The sequence below is a fragment of the Gymnogyps californianus genome, chromosome 7 (genome assembly GCF_018139145.2).
Source record: "Gymnogyps californianus isolate 813 chromosome 7, ASM1813914v2, whole genome shotgun sequence".
NCBI lineage: Eukaryota > Metazoa > Chordata > Aves > Accipitriformes > Cathartidae > Gymnogyps > Gymnogyps californianus.
This window is the reverse complement of record NC_059477.1, coordinates 36562967-36583349: the sequence shown is the minus strand read 5'-3', so window position 1 is coordinate 36583349 and position 20383 is coordinate 36562967. Positions and strand designations below refer to the sequence as shown.

The 20383-nt window shown below is 40.8% G+C and overlaps 1 protein-coding gene across 1 annotated transcript in view; it reads left to right on the top strand.

Annotated features, from left to right (window-relative positions):
• The first annotated feature begins 14347 nt into the window (after positions 1-14347).
• The window catches only part of TMEM163 (transmembrane protein 163), a 103299-nt gene continuing 97263 nt past the window's right edge, over positions 14348-20383 (top strand). Inside the window, exons 1-2 of the mRNA XM_050900390.1 lie at positions 14348-14501; positions 19773-19892. Coding sequence (XP_050756347.1) covers positions 14348-14501; positions 19773-19892 — 274 coding nt within the window. The remainder of the gene's footprint in view (positions 14502-19772; positions 19893-20383) is intronic.

The window sequence follows — 20383 nt, the reverse complement described above, 5'->3', positions numbered from 1 at the left end:
CACCTGTATTACTATACTTTGTGCATACCACCTCTTTCTGACACTCACCTGCTTGCTAGGGAGCTGGCCAGGAAATAGCAAAGGAGGGCTACCACAGCAAGATGGACCCTCTGCTATGTTCCCATGGAGAATTCATATTTAATTCTTTTACTGGTTTATTGGGGGTGGGTGGGTTGTGTTGGTTTTTTTTTTTCCCTAACATAAAAGCCATGTATACTGCAAGTATATTTTGCCCTTTGGGAACCAGAAATAATAATGTTCAGACATCAGTGTCTGGATGCCTATAGTTAGGTCCAGTGGAATCACGAGTTTATCAAGACCTGTGCTGCCAGGAATGACACAGGATCCCCTGCTGACCCAGTTGCCAAGTATTTGCTCCTGCCTTCTCTTTCCTTCACAGCCTGGCTGTTGGTCACTGACTAGAAGTACAGATACTATTGCAGGATGCTACTGCAATTCCAAACATATGCACCCCTCCTCCCTAGTTGGTGGTGCCTCCCTCTGTTCTTAGCAAAAAACTGGAGAAGAGCAAAGCCCCCAGGGTAAACGCAAGATCTTGCAAGAGCAGAGTGTGAGCCTGAATTGGTTGGAATAAGTAAATGGTCCCATACCTGAGCGTGACAGGAGGTGCCAGACATTACCACCAGCATTAACTTGTGTTACAGTCCCCATCGTACAGCGATGTACCTGTGAGCAGATTCTGGCCTCTGCAATATGAGCTGGGGGATTAAGAAAGGAGAGAGTAGTGTTAGGAAAAAGATGGATGCCTGTCCAAAATTTCCTGACGCCCACCCTACTGACCTAGGCTTCCAAAAAGCTTAACAGTATTGTGGTAGAAGGCAGGTATCATGACATTTTTTTTTATATCAGTGTTACAAAAGAGTTGAGTCATATTGACCATCATAGGCAAATACAAACCGTAAACACTTCTATGTCAAAGAATCATATATTGCATTATCTACAGCCATGCACTGCATAGGACAATTAAAATTATAGTTTATTAAAGCTCAGTGGATAGCATAAGTAAAATAAAGTTTTAAATAGAAAACACAAATAGTTTAACAGCCTGAATTTATGGCAATGTTTTTCCTAAGTTTTTACAAGTGGCATTGGTACGTCTTCTTCACAAAAGCCTGATTCAGAGTCAACCTTAAGGACAAGTTTAACTACTCTTCTATTATGTGTTTGACCACCATGAGAATTTAAAAGACCTGTTTAATACTAAGCTAATATTTATATGTTTTCTTGGCCTTGGGTGGTTTTCCATTATTGGCCCAGGCTAACTGAACTGGTTCATCCAGCTTGTATTCTACACCTCCTCTTACAGTTACACGTTATTATATTAGATTACCCCTTTCCAGCCTGGAGCCTCTTACATTCTACATAAAGAATCAAGAAAAAAGCCAGCTCAGAATACAGAATGCAGAGAAGTGTACCCTAGATAATACGTATGTGATCAGCAATTTCATGAGCCCTCTTTTGTGAATATTATCTCGAGTTCTGGAAGACAAGTTTAAAACAAAGGACCACCTCTTCTCTTTTCCCCCAGAATACAGATTTAAAATTAATACCCATGTACCTACACACACTAGCACACATAAAAAAATTAGCAAGCCTGGCATGAAAAATTGGGGCCTTCCTGTCACCACAGTCTTCTCCCTCCATGGTTCCTCTTTTCCTCCACCTCTGGCTTTGCTATCTGCCCCTGTTTCATTTCCTCCCTCTTCACCCTCGAAACCACTAGTGCTGCTTCCTTGCTTCTCACATACCAAATCCTTGCCATTGCCTTCTTGCTGCTGGGACTGCCGATTTCTCCTTGTCTCATCACCACAAATCTTGGGATTAAAACAAAAATCCCACTAGTCAGTTCTTTTGAAGGTATTAGACCTTTGCCCCACATCAGATGGTGCTTCACTGGTCAGGACCTTAAGTTCTGTTGATACAACAAGGGGTAATGGCTTTAAACTGGAAGAGGGTAGATTGAGATGAGATGTCAGGAAGAAGTTCTTCACTGTGAGGGTGGTGAGGCACTGGAACAGGTTGCCCAGAGAGGTTCTGGATGCCCCCTCCCTGGAAGTGTTCAAGGCCAGGCTGGATGGGGCTTTGAGCAACCTGGTCTAGTGGAAGGTGCCCCTGCTCATGGCAGAGGGGCTAGAACTAGATTATCTTTAAGGTCCCTTCCAACCCAAACCATTCTATGATTCTATGATTCTAGAAATCTCACTCTTGAGCACCACGTAATTTTGTAAAGGATTGCTAATAGTTCATTTCATCTGGGTGGAGGAAACAACAGCATATCTATATTTAAACCTGCACCGATAAATTATTCTGATAATCTATCCTGAATTAACTACTAAACAAAAAAATGCTCATATGGGACTCTTTATTTAAAAGCCATCTTCAGCATTGCAGCTTTACTTAGGACACTTCCTATCACTTCAGTTGAAGCCATGTAGCCAGAAAGGAAGCAATTTGCAGCACTGAAGTCACTCTTTAAACATTAAATGCAGAAAAGGTTGGAAGAGTTTTATTCTAAAAGGCGCACTACACACAGGATCAGATATTGTTGCCATGGCTGACTTCCTTTATTGCTCTGAGTAAATCCATATTTGATGCATTAAGGATGGATTGGGTTACTGTTAGGTAGAAGTAGGTCAAGTGATTTTTAAGCCACAGTTCTTTCACTCTTGCATAGAATAACAGCAAGCACAATAGATCATTTCTTATTTTTTAAATCTTTAGCATGTGCAATCATAGTTAAGCTCGTAAATTAACTTGCAGTTAATGCATAATGCCATCTAGTGGAAAAATCAACAAGTATAGATGCAACAAGTCTGTCTAGATATCCCATGCAATATGAATCTAATTAGTGTTGCAACCACTTGACAGATTTCATACTGAATTAAATTTAAAGCAAAAGAACTACAACTTAATTTTCAAAGCTTCCATGAAAAAGATCTTCACAAAATTTAAATATCTTCCAAAGATATTTTATCCTCAAAGTTAAGATACGCCAAACAATCTCAGTGAACTTGTATTTATAATGATTGTAGGATGTGAAACAGACCTTGGAAGGCTCTTGATTTTCTTTCCTAATTGAATTTTATTTAGAGATTGAATTTTTTGGTCAACAGAATTACACACACTTCAAGCTGATAAAGGAGACAATTCAAAGAAGTTTACTGATACATCAGCCAGAACAACCTGTAATTCTGGAGAGTTTCAGAATTAATGATCTTCATCTTTATGAGGTCACTTTTCTATGCCCATAGATAAAAAAGCAAACTGTGAAAAAAGAGCCAAAAAATCAAAGTTATACAAGGTAAAGGAAGTAGGCTTGTCATAAAAACATTAGAGTAGAATAAGGGGCCTAGAGAGACTGTCTGTATTGGATAAGTAATATACTCCATTAATAGCCCTTCTAAAATCAACAGGAAAGGAACAATCCAAGAGGAGTAAGTCATCAGAATTTTATCCTTCATAAAAACATAGCACTTGCCCTTTATTGGTGAATTAACCTGCTCTTAGGCCTGAATTAGCACTGTCTCTAAACCTCTGCACATTTTGTGTCAACCTATTTTGATATTACTTAATTTATCATTTACTAGGTAAAACCTCACAGTTACATAGCCCCTGATGTTTATATTGGTTGAATCATACAAGTGTGGACCTGAAGGACCCTATGGAGATCATTTAGTTTAACTCTCTTCTCTGGGAAGGACTATAAGCACCACTATACCAGGTCAGCTGTGGTTACCTGTGGCTTTTTTTGCTAGCTGAATTTAGAAATCCTCCAAGGGGGAGATTCCACCACCTCTCTCAGTAACCTCTTCTAGTGCTGCACTAACATCGTAGCGAAGAATATTTTCCTAATGTCCTATCTGAACATCTCAAGACACAGTTTGTGACCACTGGCTCAGGCTATCCATTCTTATGATGCTGCTTATTTTTCCTCTTCTTTTTGAAAAGGGAAGAAGAACAAGCAATTCTATTGAAGAAGTAAAACAGTTTTTGAACAGAAGAATAATGGAAAAAATGTATCTTATGGGCATGAATTGACTGTGTGTGTCCAAATTCTCAGTCTCCATGCAAAGCTCAAATAAATGAGCCAAGATAATGCTGATGCATAGCAAAGTTGGAGAAGTGTAGGTTAAGAGCCAAGAAGCAAAAAGTCAGATCTATTTTATAACTAAATAACAACTATACTGAAGCACTAATAACCCCTGACAAGTATTGCCTGATGTAAGAAGTGCTTTTGGCTGCTCCAAGAGCAGAATCTGGGCTCCTCTTGCACATGAAATGTGTGGTGGGTCTGTAAGAATATTTTGGGGCTGGAACTGACGCAGTGAGGCCTTTATCTCCTTCACATGTCTGTGCTATAATATTAGCCTACTTGTTAAAAGTCTAGCTAATTAAAAAACACGTCACCTTACCCCCTTGCATCTTTATCTCACCTTCATCTGAACAGCTGCTGACATGAATAGCATGGAGTACAGATGTGGGCAAGGCACAGACACTCTACTACAATTTCAGACTTGAACTACCAAAACCCATAAACCGAGCTCCGACATCAGCTGCATCAGTTCTAGCAGTTCAAATCATCGACTGATAATGACCACCATGAGCGATGTAGATCATACATCCGCCTGCAGTGCCAGGCAGAACTGTCAAGCCTCATACACTGAGCGTGGACCCCAGTACTGACTAGTACTGCCCTACAGCCAAGTCTGTATTTCCTATACTTACAGCATATGCCATGGTTAACTGCCTGTTGGGAGCCCCACCTACTAAATTCAGCTTGCCAGCCCAATCTATGATTCACCAACCAGCAGGGCAAGACATAGTGCTGGCACATAGCGTTATCAAGACAGCAACTAAATGTTTCTTTGTAAGCAACGAGTTGAGTCTCAAATGAAGAATTACATTTGTAGAACTTACTAAAGTGAAACTGAGGTGATTCTGGGAACTGAAATAAAAACCAAAGTTGAGTGCTCTTGCTTTTTGTCCTTCTGTGCGCTGACCACTGCAGAATTTCAAACTTTATAGAAAGAAATTACTTTCCTTGTGACACAGAAAAATCCTATCATCTGACCCAAATACGGCTCATAGTTGATGCAACCTGAAAAATCATCTTATGATGTATCTCCTGCTAACAAATTATACATGGAGATCCTAAATATGACAAAACCCAGACATATGAAATGAAGACACTTTGGTACAAACATAAGACAAAGTCTATAGATGATAGGTTTTTTTAATTAGACCAACAGGTGAAAAAAGCAGGCACTTTTGGACACACAAATCCTCCATGAAGTCATGAAGACTGTACACCTAGCTACACTTTCTGAGCGTATTAGTTGGAAATGAATTACACCAGTTGGTTTAATAAAACATATTACTTCTTTTTACAGAGCTTGCCTCAGTTTGCCTGAATTTCTAAGTAGAACTATACCTAATTTGTATAGTCCAGTGACAGCTGTGATAGTCAATGGATAAAGTAAAATGAATCCAAGTATACAAACTTTATCAGTTAAATAAAACCTCTTAAAATACACATTTTCTAATAAAACGATGTGAAAATTAAGTGAAACTTCTGTGGCTATTGAAGCCTCCCTGCACCTTGATACTGAACATATGTGTAGTCTTGATGGTGGAGAGGAAGCTGTCTCCATTACTATATGACTGCCTCTCCTTTGATTACTTTTAGGCACCATCAACAGCTTTAGAGAAAATCTGAGAGAGGCAGAAATTGAATTTTGTCATAATCTGATTAAATTATATGACCGACATCTCCCTCTTCCTTTTTGGTTACAGGACAACTTTATTGCAGCGGAGGTTCAAAATTTCACTGGCATTTCGAACTCCAAACTTCAATTGCCTTTAAATTTGAATTTTACTGGTTGCTTAAAAAGACATTCATAGGTGAAGTGTGTTTAACACTCTTCATTCTATGGAGAAAAGTGCTTCTTCAATTTCCTAAAGATGCTCCTCTTCCTTGTAAAATTAGCGAATGCTAATAGCCATGCGCAACGCCGTATCACTGCTAAATATAATATAAATGTTTTAGTAGGCTTATTAACCAACTACCCTATCCATCTTATATAAATCCAGATCAGACAGTATTCACTATGGATAGATAAATGTCAATATTCACAGCATATTTCATCATGCTAGATCAAATAGAGATCCGTTGCTTTTGCTACTGTTGCACACAGAGAAAGGCTTAGCTGCAACAAAGTAGAAACTTTTGGATTTGAATTCCACAAAAAAATGGCTCCCATTTCTTCTTACAAGAAGAATGTTGTGAATTACATGATTCACTCTCTTAAAATTACAAAAGGGATTGTCACTGTCTCCTATTTTTCCTATTGACCACTGAATTTTTTACCTAAGAGGATGAGAAACAATGAATATATCATGAGAATAAAGGATACAGAAACCTATTAAAACTGCTCTATGTGTTGTTGACATTATTTTGCCTAACCCACTATTTTTGACTCTTCCAAAAATTAGTATCTGAAGAATTTAATGATTTTACCTACAGCATCTCCCATTAAAATGAAGTATTCAAAGTCAAATTGCATGCCAGGACTCAGGAAACTAATTCTACTTCCTCCAGCAAAAAAAGCAGAAACAAAAAGAACCAAACAAAAAACATTAAGTGGGTAACAGATTCCACTAGGTACTCAGGAATTTGATGTCCATCAAAACCCAGAAGAGTTAAATGATTTAAAGTGTCAAACATCTGCTTGAGCAGATGTAAAAAAAAAAACCACCCCAAACTGGCACACAATGGAATGAGTATAGTTTCCTGGTTATGAAGAACATGTTTTGTAAAATATTCATTTTGGCTGTGGCTATCATTCTTTTTTCAAACACTTTCTATAATCATCCTAGCTAAATACTCAAGTGGGAATGTGCAGAACCCTACATACAATTCACTTGGCATAAGAAAAGGATAAGATATTCTTTTCCAACTCACTAAACAATGTGGATTAGCTATTCAAAACAACACATAAATATTATCATATCATACAGTTTATCAGACAACTCACAGCACAAGTGAGCTGTGGAGTACTTACTTACCAGTAGAGTAGAAGCAATATAAATGTTATTGCTATAGATTAGTAGAAAGATCATTCCCTTAAATACTTATGCATGGTCTTTTGATAAAAGATAAAAATACAGCAAGACAAAAAAAAGAGAAATTACTCTCTTGCTAATGACACTAATTGCCAAGGAATAAGATATTAACCCAAATCACAAATTAGAGTTTAAAATACCGGAAGAGAAAACAGATGTGAGTTGGGTGCTATTCCCCATAAAATCTATTACATCTCTTTTCTGACACAGGCAAATCCCATAAGTAAATGCACCTAGTCCCTTTTCTCATTAAATCCTTACCTTCAAGGTAGGGATTCTGACTCTTAAATTTTTTTAATGCATAAGGTTAAATTTATAAACTATAAATATTTCACAAATGCATAAGTCTAACCTGACTAGGAAACAAATGTATGTCTACCTTTGCATACAGCCTTCTTAACAAAACTTAGGTCTGACATAGTGGAAAAAGGCCTTGGTAGACAGGCACATCAGGAGGAATAGGCATTGGCTTGGCAATAGGAAAAGTGACCCAATCTGTATATAATAAAAAGAATGTTTTGTGATTTCTGTAGTTCACTTCATCCCGTGGTTAATCACATAAACTTAATGGAAAATTGTGTATAATTTTTGCAAAGATATGGGAGAAAACATGAAGTTATGCAAATACGTTCGAAGTGTCTAGTCGTTAAGTCCTATCCTTTTGGATAGGAATTATCATCAGGTAATCATAAGTCATTGGATTTTATTACAAAATTATATTGACTTTTGCTTCCTAGGAATTTCCTAGCTTTCTTTTTCTCTTTTCTTTGATGCACAAATGATATCTCAGCTGCTTATACTCATGTCATCTATTAGGCTATGGCTAGAGTCTTACTGGAAGAAGAAAGATCTCTCCATGTAGCATGGGAAGAGAGCATGGGAAGCAGAAAAAAATAAAAGAAAAAAAAGAGGAAGATTATTACTTAAGTAACAGGTTGCTACCTCTTTAGAATTCAATTCATTTTCCCTTCCATTCCTCTTCAATACTTGTGAATATTATCAATGAAATAAAGCCACTGTTAAATAAGTCAGTTTTACTCAGTTACATAAAAACTGGAAACAAAATGTCTTTAGTGATATAAAGAAATAACATTGTTTGGAATAGAGGCATGTAGTCTTGCATGACTGCATAATGTTTCTCTGAACAAAATAGTAAGTTTAGTTTTTGTGGGTAAACCTTTGGTTTCCCATATTTACATAGCAATTTTAACTCGAATTGAAAACAGCTTTTTAAATAGTTTCAAGATAGAAAATGCTCACTGTGAAGAATCTTTTTCAAGATCTTCTGCTCACTTTAAGATGACATATTTTGCATTCTATGTTTTTATTCCTCCTTTGTTGCCACAATGGAATTTATTAATGCTTGTGGCTCTTGCTAGCTTTGGCATTTATGGCAAATATGATCCTGCAACAACATCATATAGAGGAAGAGTAAGTGCTTATGTGAGGTGTCATCAATTACTTACCAAGGTCACCACATGCTGTATTCTCTGGGAATCATATTATAGGCACTCTTTCATAGCCTGAAGGAAAAGATACTGAATTATCATATTCTTTTTTCAAAATAACATTCGTATTATTTTTGACCCAAGTTAATATTCAGTCTAAAAATGCCAAGAAGAGAGATGATTTCCATTTAAACTCTAACCCAGTGCAAGAGAAAAACAGTAAATGACCTCCATACATTGGATAATAATTTAAGCGTGCTCTGCAGTTTAAAAATTAATGTAGCATTGTTGAACTAACATCATCATTATTGTTTTAAGTTAAAAAAATAGGGTGACTAATACTAGGCTGAGAGGTATCTAGACCAAGTTAAAAGAACCTAGTGTAGAATTTGTCATGCTGTTGACCACTGAACATGCTGTGGGACTACAAGTGATCTACGCAATCAACAACAGCAAAATATGTATCTGCCTTTGCCTATGTGCCATCAAGTAAGCCAGCAAACAAACAAACAAAAAGTTAAAAAACATCCTACAAAATGTAGCCTAATTTGTATGTTTGTAAAAGAAAACTATGGTAGCCAATACTGCACAAGATGGTCAAGGGACTATTAAAAGAAAAGATTAGATTCATGAAAAGAGGCTGTGAAAAACAGAATCTAGAGGTTTTCATCACTAAAGAGACTTATTTAATCTATTCATTTCAGCAGAGGACATGTGTCTAAATGGCAAAAAATGATCTAAAGTATCTTACCATCTCATCCACACAACAGGCACAAAATGGTAGCTGTAGTGCAAACTATCAGAGCATTTAAACAGCACAAACACTTACTCAAAGGTGTTGCCTTTAGGAACATCAGGATAAATCAGTCTCAGACTTTGGTCCTAGAGGAGTAACACTGAAGATTATCTATAGTGATGACTTTTACAGGACTGATGTCTGCCTGTCCATTTAGAATTGGATTGGTACTTGGTTTTGTTTCAGATGTGTCTCCCGTAAAACTGAATGGGGATGCCATTACCTCCTGCTGTAGTTCCATGAAAGGCACATTGATGAAAGTAAGAAGGAAGCATTTTCTTTTGAATGTCAGGCATGAGATGTCGACAGACCAAACTAATAAACCATCCTGGCTTACATTAGCACTCCCTGATACTGCAATACAATGCCAGTGACAAATATAGTATTTTGTTGCCAGAAAAAGACAGTTTTGTGTTTAGAATGTGTATAAAACGCAACCCTGCAAACAAAATGGTGAACAGTGACAGTGTTATTATCTTATCTTGCTCTTATGCCTTTAAACATACTAAAAAATAATCACTGGGCCAGCTGACCAACTCTTTCCAAATATGCAAGAGTGCTCTTAATTTAAGTGCTGCACTTAAGATGATGGTCAATATGGAACACTGACTAGTTAACATCAATGAAACCAAGCAAACTTCCTTCTCAGGAGCCTCTGAATGCACCACTGTGTTCTGCTAATGCAGGTGAAAACATTCCAGTCAGTAGCCCTAAAAAGAAAAGGAAAAACAGAAAAGTCCAGAATAGATGCAGCTCTCATTTTTAGACTGATAAATGAACATATAATGCTAACATATCCAAACTTGCTTACAATGAAAATGTTTTTTTTTCAACTCCACATAGACTGAAGAGGAGTTACAAATATTTTGCATTCATATAGTGACCACTATCTCACTGACGGACCAGGACGTGTTTTGCCATTGTCACCCATTGGTTCTACTTTCACTCTACATGACGCAACAGCACCACATTCTTTTTGCCTTTTTGCACCATGCTACTCTTTGTCATCCCATAATGGGTGCTGATGGTAGTATGGGAATAATGTTTCAGTGAAACAAAGGGACTGTAACTTAGGAAAGTAGGCCAGCCTACTGGCAAGAGATTGCTTATTCCCTCAGGAAAATGCCTACCTTGGAAAAGTATAAAATGATGGACCTAATCCAATTTTCGTCAAATATAATTGAAGTTCTTTCTCTGACACTGCTGAGAGTTAAGGTGGGCCTGGAGGAAGAATCTCAAATCTGATTGATATTTTTCATTTATTTAAAGGAGGAAGGGGAAGGGCAGAAAGAAAGAAAGAAAAGAACCACCACAAATAACCACAGCAAAACCAGACTACAGACAATCCAGATGAAGAAAAACACGAGAAGTTCTCTTCATTGTTGCTGGTTGCTGTGGTACAAGAGACCTCCATCTCGTTTGGAATCACCTTTCTCTGGAATTCAAAATACTATGGAAATTACAGGTAGTTCCAGCTGGGAACAAAGTTCTGCAAGTGTGTATTAATCTTGCAGCAGCTATAGAATATGGGATAGCGTCAGTCTATTTAGATTGAATCGAGAGATGTGGCTTTTTTTTTTTTTAAATTGATTTTGGCATCTCCTTATTCATATCCAAAAAAGGGAGGTTTGAGGGATGAAGAAATAAAATCATATAATAATATAGCTATTAGGGTCAGGCCTTTTTCTCTTCATTGACTTTGCCTACAGGCTTCCTACACAAGAATTCCAACAGGGCTGGAAAATAGGATCCACGTCTTTAAAACCCTAGCCCTACATCTTTATCCAATGGAATATATTTTGGGTGAAAGAGGTGTCATGAGAAATAAGAGGCAATGCTGGAGAGAAGCTTCCAGCTGCTATGATATGGCAGTCTTTCTGCTTCTTAGTAGCTAGCTTATATAAATAATGGTCTGATCTGAAAGGGTCTTCATAGTGGATCTGCTTAATGTTTTGAATTTTTATTTGCTAAATGCAGAGTATATCCCTTCTCACATGAGGACACGTTTGAAAGCACTGAGGAGAGGCATTTAAAAGAAACTATGATACTCTTTGCAGCCTCATATTCTTTGTTATAGCCTGAACACTATAGCATTTATACAAATAGAGACAGCTGCAGCCCCTGCCAGACACAGTTTTATGTAAGAACAGCAATTGAGAACAACTGAAAAAAAGAAAAAGCAACATATTAAAGTTTAAAACTTGTGGTTCGGTGTTCCTAGTTCCTGTTTTCCTCCAACTCATTTGGAAACCTACCCCTTTCACCTCCTTTTAAAGAAATGGAATTAGGAATCTCCAGGCACTTTCCTCTTGGGTTGATTTCTGGAAGTTATAAGAATACTAAAATAGAGAGACTTACAGAAAGGAGGTAGTATCCAATGGGAGTCACTAGTCAATTTTTCATTTATGCAAGGAATAAAAAGGTTCCTACTGGAATGGATGAGATATGGACTTATCTCCCTAGAAGAGGAAGGATCCTGCAATAATTGCATTAGGGAGTGTTATATCCATTGCAGCAATTTCAAGGGACTCTTCATGGCTTGTACTGGATGCACTCTGCATGGGAGAGTGTCTCCCCAAACTCACTCACCAAAGGTTTCTGTATCCCTGCCAGGTCCTGAAAAGTGATTTGGCCCCAGTCCCTTGTCTCTGACCAGGTTACAATACTGACTCTACTCATTTAAGGATTCTCACTTTACAAACACATTTTAAGTGATAGAGAGACATGACAATCTATTATTTATGGCAAGTAACAAAAGATAAGTCTTTTCTACTTTTTATTCATCTCTCGCATGCACATACAGATCTTCTCTCATATCTTGCAGGTTCAACGTCACCAGAGGTTAAGAAATGGCTCATAAAGAAAATAACCATATTTGTTTTGTGGAGTTACTAGTTTCCAACCCCTCCCAACTCAGCCCAAACCCAAAAATCAACACTTCCCTCACAGGAACTCACTTGTGTTAGCTTATGCACATGAGAACCTCTTTTGACATTAACATCAAATAGGCACTTTGTAATTTAGTATCCATTACACAAGGGAAAAGAAAATACTTTCGGCATTGCTTATATTCATATTAATGCCAATCCAACTAGAAAAGCGAGAGCTCTGGGATCACAAAGCAGGGTAGGATAGCTAACGGTGAAGATGAAATTTAGGCGAAAGGCATGAATACTTCAAAAACATTTCATATAGTAGGTACGGTAGACTATACACAAAGAAATCATAAGATTAGGTAAAAAGCAAACACCAGTCCGTCACACCGTAACAGCCATCTCCATTCCACAGGGTTGCCAGAATGCCAATCAGTTTCTAAAACAATATTTTATGTCACTTACCTTAACATTTACTTATATTTACTTTTTCAAATAATTAATGCTTTAAAATACAGCTGAAAAGATTTTGATGATTAGCATACGGCATTAAGAGGCATTTTTTAAAATTAAGACGTTTTGGTAGTAATGTTTCACCAACCATTCCCCAATAGGTATTACTAAACTACTGCAAAACTTTTTTTAAGGCTGACATCAGCAAGATTCTGACAGCTTATAAAATCATGTCCCTATGCCAGCATAAATGTTAATTTCCTACTGGCCTTTCTATACTCCCCAAATTTGCTAATTTGTCCAAAGAGAAAGGCAACCTGATCTTCATATAGCTTCAATGGGGATTATATCCATACATATCAGCTGAGGACCTGGGCTGCAATGTCTAATTGTCTTCTGATATTTTCCTAGACTCAAGTCAAAACACAATGCAGTTTCAAAATTTATCTGCATGCTAGTAAGCATGCAATTGGGAAACTGCTAACACAGAAAATGCTTTTGTTTATTTGCACCTCTCTGTCTAGTCATTAGAAACCAGCGGAGAAGAGAACAGCTCTGGCACAGATATATCAGTAAAATTTTCAATTTTTTTTTACATTTCTGTTCTCCTAATGTTTTAGTTTTTTCCCGACGTTCTTCTGCAGCCCTAGGAACAGCAGGTGAGCAAACTGAGAACAGCCCTGAATGCCAGCAAGTCTCCAGCTCTCCATGCTTCAGCATGAGACTGCTGTATGTTCTAGGACACTTTTTAGGCTAATATTGGTAAAACCAATTGTCAGCATAACAAAACGTCAGCGCAGCGGGGGTCTGAGAGGTGCATATGTGTGCTGATTCGGCTCTGATCCTGAAAAAGGGCTACGGCCGATGGGGAATGAGCAAATCCCTCAGCAAACGGGAGCGCTGGGGCTTTACCTGTGTGAGGGGAGGCGAGGCGGACGGGGCCTTGCACCACAGGGCCAGCACCCGCAGCCCTCGGGAGCGGCGTGAGGCGTTTGCCTCTCACTCTGCTGTGCAAAGGCTCCGGGTTTGGACAGTCAGTGGACAACTCTTGCCCCTGAGAGAATCGGTAGCGGGAGGAGGAGGAAGGCAGAGCCCGCCATGGCGAGGGGAGGCTGGCAGGTCTCCCGCTTGCTCGGCCGGCCCCGGGGACGTACCTTAAGCCCAGCGTCCTGCCGCACCTTTCGCAGGTGCCTGCGGGCTCTCGAGGGCGAGGATCCCCTGAGGGCCACTCACCAGAGCCCTTCCCGCCACCTCTCCTGCCCCCACAGTCCCCTCACACGCCGCTCCGGCACGGGGGCAAGCTGCCGCCCGGCCCCGGCTCCCGCCCCCGCCCCGCTGCGGAGCCCGGCGCCGCTCCCGCCGCCGGAGGTGCTCCCTGGGGCGGGGAGGGGAAGGGCAGCGCGGGGAGGCGGCACCGCTCTCCCACCTGCCCCCCTCCTCCGCCGCCGGCGAGGTTAGTGATGAGGCGGCCGCGGGGAGCAGCCGGCGGAGTTTGTTTGCTGCCTGTCCCCGTCTCCCTGATGCTCTGAGCCGGAGTCTCCTCCTCTCCCCGGGCTCGCACCCGGGCTGGATGCTCCGCTCGCTCCTCGCTTCGCTGCCGCAATCGCCAGCCGCTTCCCGCCGCCCCGCAAGAAATGGAGCCGTCCGCTGCCCCTCTGGACACCACTCCGGACCCCGCCATCGTGCAGCCTCCCGGGGCCAGCCCGCCGGTACCCCCCCGGGAGCAGCAGCAGGAGCAGCTGCGGATCGGGGAGAGCGGGCAGTTCAGCGAGGGGCTGGAGGACAGAGGTGAGCACCCGCCCGTCCCTCACCCCGCACCCGCCTTCCTGCGCGCTGCCCTCCTCTGTGGCGTGCCCCATCACCTCCCCTCCGTCCCGAGACGCCTAACACCCACCCCCGACAGCTTCTCCTACGCCCTCCCTGCAGCACCCTCACGCCTCGCTCTCCTGGACCCATGCCCTCCTTCTCATTCCGCCACAGCAGCCCTTCCCACCCTCTCTTCTTCAGCCCTGGCAGCCCCACACCGGCTCCTGCCCTCCTAACTGTCCCCACTAGCCGCTCTCTGCTCGCAGCCGCCCGCCGTGCTTCTCAGCGCCCCGGTCTCCTGCGGACCCCCCTGCTCTTCCCTCCCCCCCCCCCGCCTCGCCGCAGCCCCGACCTCCCGCGGTGTGAGGGCCTGCAGGCCCCGCTCCCGCTCTACCCCTGCCGCCGTCTCAGCGCCCCCGGCTGCCTCCCCTCAGCCCGCCGCTGGCACTCGCTTAACGTCCCCCCCTCCGCGCCGCCCTCGAAGCTTTTCCCCTTTTTAGTTCTCGTGCGAGCACCCCGCGACAGCTTTAAAATATTTTTATAAACTCTATTCGTGGCTGTTCCCACCTCGCCCGAAAACCGGTGCCTGCCTGGCGGGGGAGCGGGTGCTAGCTGGCGGCGGCACATGGCGCCGCTCCCGCTCCACAGGCGAGGGGGAGAGCCTGGGCCGAGGGACGCCGGTGGCGGCGGGGGCCCAGGGGTCTCCCGGCAGGGGCAGGCAGTGCCAGGCAGTGCCGGAGGTTTTCTCGCCGCTGAAAAGAGGGAGGCCGCTAAGGTTACCTGCCGGCGGGCCTTGTGGCAGCCGCCTTCCGAGCAGGGGCACAGCGGGGCGTTTCTGTGGTGGTCCGCTACAGCCCAGGCTGGGTAGCGAAGTCAGGGTGCTTACCTTACTCCTTGTCTCCCTTCCCCTACCGTATAATGCACTTCCACATAACTCGTTTTTTATTATTTGCCTAAATATCTGACCAGGGATGGAAAACTGCCTGCTTCCAAACCGTGTTACTCTTTAATGTGAAGCACACCGATTTTGGACATCTGTTAACGGTGTGTGAGGCACTCGCTTAACCTGCTGCCCATAGAGGCAGCTGCCATTTTAACCCTCCCCATTGCCCTGTCTTCCAGAACGCCTCCAGGCTCCTCTTCCACACAATTTGTCTCCATTTTTTATTTCACGTATAGGCTTTCCTTAGCCTCTCTGTTGCCTTTTCTTACTTTCTGCTTCCAGCATCCTGGAGTCCCTTTTGTGTTCTCGGTCTTCATCCCATCCTACACGTAACCCCTGTATCTCCTGTTTTTTCCCCAGCTTTCCAAATGCCTGTGCCTGCTCACAAATCCTAGACACGAAGTAGAGAAGTAAGGGTGAAGAGCAGTCACCGTCTTGTCTTCCCTGACAGGTTTCAGTCATGTCGGGGCTGGGGACAGCCCTTTTTCCAGGGGTACCCTCGCTGTCACCACCAATGGCAGAGGACAGACATTGTGACTGAGGGCAATTTGAGGCTTCAGTTCTGTTTTAAATAACGGGAATCAGGAATTTTGATTATGGTTCAAACATGGAAGTTTGATTACAGAAATTTTTAATTTGTGCCCAGTATGACAGAGATAAAGATGAAAGCTGGCCCTTTTGGTATTAAGGGTAGTTCCAAAAAGAGAGAGCATCTGTTGTACCTAACCTTATCTCTTTCTAGGAGGGAGATGAGACTAAAGCTGCTGATTTTATTTCCTTCTCTGCCTTCATGCTCTTTCTATGGCCCTTGCAGTGGCTTTATTTTAGCCTTTCCTATAGTCACCGATTCCATCTACCAGGATAATTCCCAGTCATTGTAGAGGAAAATCTGGTATGCTTTTTGCAGGTTGTCCCTGTTGAAATTGTTACAGTCTGTCCTTTTAGATTGTACTTTTTCTTATGATCCTTTCCAATGAATCATAGCAGATCCAGTTATAGAGATGATACTTCCATGTTTGCTAAAAATAAAAACTAACCCTAAATTTTGGAACAAGATATTTTCTCTTTAAGAGCCAGATCCAAAATCAGTGATAATTTTGTGGATGAGGTCCTTAAATTAACATCTTAGGTGAACAATTTTTCTATCAGCCTTATCTCTTCCACAAATTCTAACTTGACATTTTAAAATGATCCCTTAGCCAAATAGAAAAGTACTTCTGGTAAGTCAGCATATGGTAAAGAATATCCTAGAATCACTTCACAAATATGCCAAGCTTGTGTTCTGCAACTGTTAGACAGGTTTTTTTATCCTGATTTTTTTATGGGAAGAAAATCTGTTAATATATGAAGGTACTGAAAGATAAAGTAAAAATCCAGTGGATTTAACCAGCGCATCATCTTTTCTTTACCTTAAGGCTACCTATGTGTTAAATAAATTAATGGCAATAAAATTACTCAGTGTGTTCATTTCAGGGCGGAGGAATTTTATCAGTAGATACTGACTTTTTATTTTTGTAGCAATGCAGGTCATACTGAAAGATTATCTTTCAGCCTCCTGTGGATGCTTAAAACTTGTTTTCTTATGGTCAGTGGAAAAAATATGGAGGTTTACCTTGTGAATTGCATTGTTGTGTGTAAATTAATGAGCTTTTGTTACTTCTAAATAATTTTCATGCTACGGGCTTGGTAGTAATGTGAATGAGTTTGTATTTTTTTGTGCTGTCCCCTAGGACACTCATAAGAATAACATGATCTTTCTCAGGGATGAAAATTGTAAATACAGAGAATTTATTTGAATTATTTTAGGAAGGAAGGGATCACATCTCTGACAGCTAGAGTATGCCAGCCATTTTGAGAGAGACAGAGAAAGACAAACACACACACACACACAGCAGAAGTAGTTCAGTTTTATAAGGATTGCAGTCTCTGTCATACTGGACACGTGCTTGACATGTGAATAGTAATCAGCAGTGCTGCACTAGCTGTGGGGCTTATTATTCATTTCTCAATTTAATTAGGATATTATTTGATTTGTAAGTATCAACTGTGTATGTTGGACTTCCCAGGTAATAGTGAGCTGTAGCCATGAATTATAGGATGTCTTTAAAGAAAGAAACAGGTGAGGATGTCTGTCATTCTGATCTGTGTTTATTTGAGCTTTGAAATATTGAGAATCAAAATTGGCTAAGCAAACCTACTTTGCTTGACATTCCAATAAGATTTGGGCTGTAATTTAAAATCCTTGGTTTGGGGAGGGGGCAGGAGGGGCAAACACACAAAATGTGAGAAGATGTGTTTTCTCTATGGTTATATTAGTAGAAATCTCTCCTATGTTTCAAGATGTATTGTTAAATTACGTCATATCAGACAGCAATTAAACTGTGCATCATTATATGTAGTGGCAGAAGATAGGCCAAACATTGGGGGAAAAAAAAATATTTCTTCACACAAATGAAAGCGGGTTATGTGAGAAATAGCTGTGCAGTACTACCAGTAAAAGACTCAAACCTTTCAGAGTTGTCATCTGGTTGTTTTCATGTATTAAACAGACAAAGAATGCACATAATAAGAAAGAGAAGTCATTTTAATATAGGGCCTAGTAGTTCTCCTGCATGCAAGTTTGCAAATTCTTTTCCATTCATAAAGAGGGGAGTGTGTAGCACAAAAGTGAGGTAATATTTAAAATTTTCTAAAAACACAGTACAAGCATGAAATTCTCACAGTGGCTTTCTGAACTAGCATAAACGCACGCTCTCTGCTTTATTGTAATTGAGGTGAAAAAAGCATGAAGAATTTTTCCAAGACAGCATGAATCCCACCAATTATGCTAGGATTAGAACCAGTAATTTTGACAGACTTCAAGTGGCAGAATAAAATCTGGTGGCTTGAATTGTTACCACCCCTGGATGCCTGCCCCTCTGCTGACACATTGCTGCCCCTGAGGCAGAGATGTCTGATTCACTTCTGAATTGATTCCAAAACAATTGCAGTTTTCAGCCAGTATATTACAGTCAGTTGAAATTAATATCTGTTAACGTTAATAAACTTGGTTAAACACGGCGTGGATTCAGGGGTATGTTGATAACCAGATCAGGTGTCCCTGCCTTGAAAGTGGCAATAGCCATCAGAGAGAAAACTGGGGAAGGTGAGGATAGTAACAGCTTCAGCTGTTATGTTTTCATCTGCTGCTGAGTCTGCTAGAGCCCCTATTCTCAACCCTTTGTCTAAGACATTAGACCAGCTACTGAAAGGTTGTGCTATTAAACTGGCAGCCCAGTTCAACGCATTCAGTGCAGGCAAGTCCCTCTGAAAAGTGGTCATCTAAGAGGAACCACCCACATTTTCTGGAGTAATTCATTAAGAAAATTAAAAGCCATCAGGCGTTCTCTCCAGTTAAGCAGATTTGAGCTGGAACTTGCTAGTGAAAAAGAATGTATGTTTCAAATTAGATGAATATATTAAGCACAAAAGAATCTGGATGGGATATACAGAAGGCAAATATGTTAAATTCTGCATGCATTTTAAAAGTGGCTTAAGACTCAGACTGAGAGAATGAAAACCAAAGAATGTTATTATTTTCTTTAGTTTTAACCTGAATTCTTCTCTGTGATTTGAGTGGACAAAAGACTGCCACAAATTGAAAGCGTGAGAAAAGAGAGAAAGCAATCCCATTCCCTTGTGGTCAACAGACTTCCATGCTGATTGCAGTAAGGACAGAATTGGTTCTTCAGTTAGTTCTAGATGGGGATGTGTTCTTACCTCACATGAAGAACATTATGCTTCAAGAGGTTTTTTCAACTGTGATAGCTCTGATTCTAAAGTATGCCTGCTTCTACTTCCATGCTCAATATGTGCAGTATATTCCTGTGCATTGGTAGGTTATGTTGCAGAGACTGGTGAGCACGAGTTTTTCTCCTATGTTAATTATGTTCAGGATCCTGAAGTTCTGAAATGAGTTTTGATCTGAGTGAGTATAGGACTGAGCCCTTTCTTGTGTGGATGTACAGGTGGAAAACATAAGTGATGTGAATTTCCGTAACTGCCCTACAATTGCAGTGCTCTTTTAAAGTCATTGATGTGTGGGTCTTTCTATGTGAAATCAAAACAACTTGTGTGTGCTCTCCTTGCTTACTCATATGTTTCTGGTGACTTCATTCACTTAACCTTAATAATGTGAGCAGGATTTGATTCTGTATTGATTCTGTATGTAATATAGAATGTAAATATGTGATCTAGGTCTGAACTAACACAGCTGTGTTTTTAGAAGGAGCAATGTATTGTTCATACCCTCTTTGCTTATTGCTTATCAGGTTTACTAGAAAGCAGTACAAGGCTAAAACCTCATGAAGCTCAAAGCTACAGAAAGAAGGCATTGTGGGTTTCCTGGGTCTCCATTATTGTCACACTGGCTCTTGCAGTGGCTGCTTTCAGTGAGTATTGGGAATATTTTAAATCTTCACACCTCTTCCTTTTTTTTTTCGTTTGGGCTCTCAGAATTTCTCTCTTTGTGGCAGCTTTCTCATGTTTTTTCTTTGCAACTGCTAAAGAGGTTTCTCTTTAGACTGCTTGTGTCTGCATGGTGCTTATAAATTAGTAAAACTGTTGTTTTTTTCTGCAGAGGATAGGGTTGTTGAAGGTCAGAGAAAGAAACAGGAGATGTTGATTCCTGTTAGCATTTATGCATGTGGAACTGTTCATTTTACAGAATAGTGTAAAAATCATTATGCAGTGGATTGCCTTTAACCAAAGAGGTCAAATATGACAAGTCTTAATCCACCTGGGATTTGTAGTGGGAACGCTATAATAAAGAATAGTGAATTGTAAGGAAGAAATATATAATTTATCTGTATTACACTGACAGATACCCTAACACAAGGCTAATCTAGAGGAGAAGTACCAGTTGCTTTTTAAGCCAGTGTTT